This window comes from Glycine soja, chromosome 10, assembly GCF_004193775.1.
Source record: "Glycine soja cultivar W05 chromosome 10, ASM419377v2, whole genome shotgun sequence".
In the NCBI taxonomy this organism is placed as follows: Eukaryota; Viridiplantae; Streptophyta; class Magnoliopsida; order Fabales; family Fabaceae; genus Glycine; species Glycine soja.
In genome coordinates, this window is record NC_041011.1 from 3,108,120 (window position 1) to 3,113,064 (window position 4,945).

Here is a 4,945-nt window from a genome sequence, read left to right on the forward strand (position 1 = left end):
GAACATTAGGAAGAACATGTACAAAAAATAAATAAAAAAAGCCCAAGATATCTTTAAATTCTAAACATCACACTACCCATAAACAAGCATCTATAGAGCACGTAGGACTGATAGAAGCAGAGAAGTTCTAGTCTATCCCAGCAAGAATATATCCAAATAATTTGATATTTGAAATTACCAATTCAATTGTATCAGTTAGGGTGTTCGTAATTAGTGTCGGTTTAGTGGTGAGATTTGAGTAGTATGTATAAAGTCTTAAGTTCAATTCAATTATGATTATCACAATTGTACACACAAAAAAACGTAAGAGTGCTTATGAGATAGATTCGAACGAATTTGCTTGTGTATCTAGCTATTTTGCTCAAAAGTTTGGTAAAGTTATTTTTGTAAACCCGCACTTAATCCGATTAAGTCTTGATATACATTTGAGAAAAGATTGGATCAATTTAACTTGTTGGCATAATATATTAATATTAATATTATATATAGTTAAATCATAAACTTAAATACAACTACGATTAAGTTATATTTTACAATATAAATTTTAAGATAAATAAACTCAACATAAATATAATGTCATGTTAGAAAAAATATTATTTATTAAGTAAAAAAGTTGTACTATTAAAGTGTGTAATTTGACTGATATGAACTTGTTTTACCTTAATCCTTGATAATTAATTAACTTTGTCAGCTATCAAAAGATTAATGCAATTTGATAAGTGGCTAACTCAATTTATAGTTAGCTATAAACAAATGAGTGATGAATTATTTAGGAATTTAATTTTGATATTTTATCCGTGCGAAATGATTTATATTATTATTTAATTATGTACGTATGTATAATTAGTTCACATTATTATATAGTAATGAACTTGATATATATCATATAAATGAAGTATCAACAACAATTAGATTATAATGTAAAAAAAATTTTGTACATTTAATATGTTAAAATCAAACTTGAAAATGATTTGATAACTGGTTAATAATAAATTGAAATATTTATATGAACTTCATGTTAATATTTTGTAACCAGTGGTGGAGATCCCTTTGTATATAGGTTTGGCCACCCTTTGTGTCCTTCATATTAATACATACTCTTTTTTGGCTGATAAAAAAATAATAAATTGAAATCCCCAGCATTCTTAAAATGAATCTTTCTATAAATAAATTAAATCCTACATATGATATTTATTTGTATTTTTAAACTTTATGATGCATTTGCATAAAAAAAACCCTTTCAAATATAAATGTTACAGTTAACATTTATTTATATTTTTAAAAGTATATTATATACTAAATTGAATGCAATTTAAAAAATCAACTAATTTTAAAATTATAAGAATATTGTAGGCTTAAGTTACTTAATATATAGATAAATAGAAGAATATTTAACAACATTGAGTTGCGTGGCTTTTGAAGAAGATAACACTGTATTGTTTATCACCTTTTTATTTAAACAATAAATAGGCAAAATTTCTCCCTAGCTTGTTAAATTTATCATACCATTTTGATTTTAATAAAATATTAAATGAACTTGAATCTTAACATGACACGATTATGTAGAGGAGAAAGCCTAAATTTTCACAAAATAAACTCTCTATGTTTAGTGTGTAGGACTCAATAATAAAATTTGATAAAATTAGAAAAAAAAGTATATGTAGTAACAATATTAAATAATTTTATACTATCATCTAATCACAAAATAATATATATATATATAATAATAAATTTATTTATTTTTATAATAATATTATATTGTGATTCGAAAATGCACTCTAGTGTCAGCTTATAATAGTGAAACTTTATATCATGTTAATTAACACATTTAATATATATGTTTATTGACATTGCAGAAACACCTCAAATTATTGTTGATGCCAAACTTATTAATTTTTCACTTGACAATCTTATGTGTTTCTTATTATTTTTGTTTTCATACACCAGGTTTTTTTTGTGATGTTTCAATTACTTTACATGAGAAAATGTTATTTTTATGTTTTATTTTCTGATAATGTTAGAACTACGTACTTATACACATTATTTCGTATAATTAATCACCTTTCAAATTTATGTGATATAGCTGAAGAAAATGTGTGGAAGAGCTATTTGCTAGTGATTAAGTTGGTTTGATAGTTAACTTTATTGATCTTTTGAAGTCAAAATACTCAATATTTCTGTTCAAAGTCACTCGAGTGCAATAGTATCAGGCATTATAACCTGCCATATGCCAGAGCTTTCCAGGATCAGGCAAAAGGGAAATACCACTTTCACACAGTTCCTCCATTTTATTTGCTAAGCAATATCCAAATACAGTAGCTGCAGCTATAGCCAGTGGCAGCAGATGAAGTACACCTGCAGATAGAGATCTTCACTTTCTGCCCCTTAGAGTACACATGATGTTAAGCTTCAATATGAAGCCATTCTTGGATCACTTTCTCTCACTCGCTCAACTGTGAAGTCTCCAAAGTTCTCTTGTAAGAGATCCATATAAGTCTTAATAATTACTTATTCTATGGGAACAAACAAAGTCAATTTTTCAATTTTTTTTGCTTCTTTCTATTTTAAATAATTTATACTATATGGTTCTCTTTTAATTCTTCTTTCTACAGGTTACAGATTTTTGGACTGTAAATTACAATTGATAAAGAAAAAGCTCCATGGAAGGAAACTATCTGAACAGAAACAGCACTACTCCACAGAGAGAGGATCATAGCTTTGGTTTTGAGGAGCATCCATGGGGAACTTCATGGCCTGCTAGAAACTATGCTTGTAGCTTTTGCAAGAGAGAGTTTAGGTCTGCTCAAGCATTGGGTGGACACATGAATGTTCACAGAAGGGATCGGGCAAGATTGAGATCATCCTTATCTTCATGGGTTTCTGAATGCCCTAAACCTAACCCTAACACTAAGCCTAATAATAATAACCCAACTCTTCTTCCACCACCCCCTTCTTCTTCACCATATCCTTTATTATCTGATGAGCCTTTGAACTATGCACATCCTTCTCCACTTTGTAGTCCTTGTCTCACTTTGTCTTCTTCACCCTCCCCAGCTTCTACCAGTGGAGACAAGAAACCAAGACTCACCCCTTCTCATCATCAATTTCCTCTTTTGAGTCCTCAAAGCAGCCAAATTAAGATGATGAGTGAGAACACAAGGAGTGATTTCAGTGCTGATGAGGAAATGAAGGGCTATGTGGAGGAGGAGGAGCACAAGGGTTTCCAGAAGAATGAGCAAAACATTACATTGGAATTAGGAATAGGGTTGCTTAAACACCAAGAGGAGAAGTTGGATTTGGAGCTTCGACTCGGGCATTAATTTCTAGTCATCAGGTGCAATTTTATCAAACTAATTAATGTATTATGGCCAAGTAATTTGCAACTTCGTATTTGTTTTAATTTCTTGCACTAATTTGGGAATCCATTTCAAGCTGCAGTTTTATATTATACTCTATATGTTAAAATTTTACATTTCAATTAAGGACTCAATCATTTTGTATGCTTTAATTTAGTAATTTGGCGTTAAAGTTGGATATAGCTAGCTCTATCTTGTAGCTTGATATATTCTCCATTGAATAATGGTCGATCCAAGGTGCCTAGAAAACCAATTTGGAGCAATATAATGGTCAAGTACGTTATAGAAATAAAAAGCCACAAATCACAATCAGATGGTAACATTGAATAATTAAGATGCCAAATTATCATAATGTGTTGTATATTACCGGTCTCATGATTAATTGGCAGTCAAATTTTTGCTCTTGGATGGTCTTCGTTCTTCACCTTAATTAAGGGTTTGACAGCCAATGAGCATAGTTCTTGTTTAGTTTGACTGAATATGATTTCCTATATACTAAACTTTCCTCAGCCGGTTTCTCTAGATACATGAGAATGTGACTCTGATAAAAATATTCCTCATAACATCCATGCATGTTCCTGGGTATATGCACCCGTAGCCTTTACGTTTATGTCATGTTCTTTCTTGGAAAAACATACCACATTGAATCATAGATCAGTGAGAGTAAAACATATACTAATATGTTTGATTGTATGTGTTTACATAGTATTTAATTATCAAAAAATTCTCAATAAGTTTGACTGTGTGTGTTTACACTTTACATATAAAAATAAATAAATCAGATGTGATAATTTAACAGAACATTTTCGTTTGAAATCTAAAAATCCTATCAAGTAATTGAATGCTTGGAATGTTGTCAATATGCTAACAACATCGTAGTAAACAGCTTTATACACCAATTTGTCGGTGCTGTTTTTTTTTTTTTTAATATTGACATCATAGAATAAAATAACCAGTTCAACCTTTCTTTCTAATTTTCACAAACACACATACATCATGTATTTAATGCTCCTGCTTTTGGTACGTGATGATAGAAGACCAAAAATATATACGAACAAGAGACAATCATGTGCACAATTACGTAAGCATAACACAAATGCCGACTATAGGAGTAGAATGGGAAAGAGAAGACCCAGAAATGATGTCAGAGTGAGGGACATTCAACATGTTTACAAATTATAAGTCTTTTTCAGATAGAACTGTTGAACAGAACAAAGAGGACAGAGAATGCAATGCGAGAGAGATGAATGCATTGCTACATAGTATATATAAATAGTGTAGCAATTCATAGATTGATAGGTGGAAATCTCAACACTCTTTTTCCCTGTCCAATTGATTCAAAATGGTAGTTTTGGTGTTTCCCAGCATTAGATATTTTTGCATGTTCCCTATGTGATGATGTGGCTCCATACCATGATGACCTTTCCCTAAACGGAAACTCTTAGTTTTTGACAGTACCAATCAAAACAAGAAAGGCTTTTTTTTTCTCTCTCTCTCTTGATTGGTCTGTGGAATTCAGAACCCCAAGATTAAATTAATTATAAAATATTAATTAATTATTTCATGTCGTTGTAAGTGTGTAGGGGTTT

General features: G+C 30.2%; 1 protein-coding gene across 1 annotated transcript; it reads left to right on the forward strand.

Moving 5' to 3' along the window:
* The first annotated feature begins 2,169 nt into the window (after window positions 1–2,169).
* Window positions 2,170–3,432, forward strand: LOC114369473 (transcriptional regulator SUPERMAN-like). Its single transcript, XM_028326706.1, has 2 exons — window positions 2,170–2,477; window positions 2,613–3,432. Exon 2 carries the CDS (start codon window positions 2,661–2,663, stop codon window positions 3,318–3,320), a length of 660 nt encoding a protein of 219 aa, XP_028182507.1. The 5' UTR covers window positions 2,170–2,477; window positions 2,613–2,660; the 3' UTR covers window positions 3,321–3,432.
* Window positions 3,433–4,945: the final 1,513 nt, after the last annotated feature.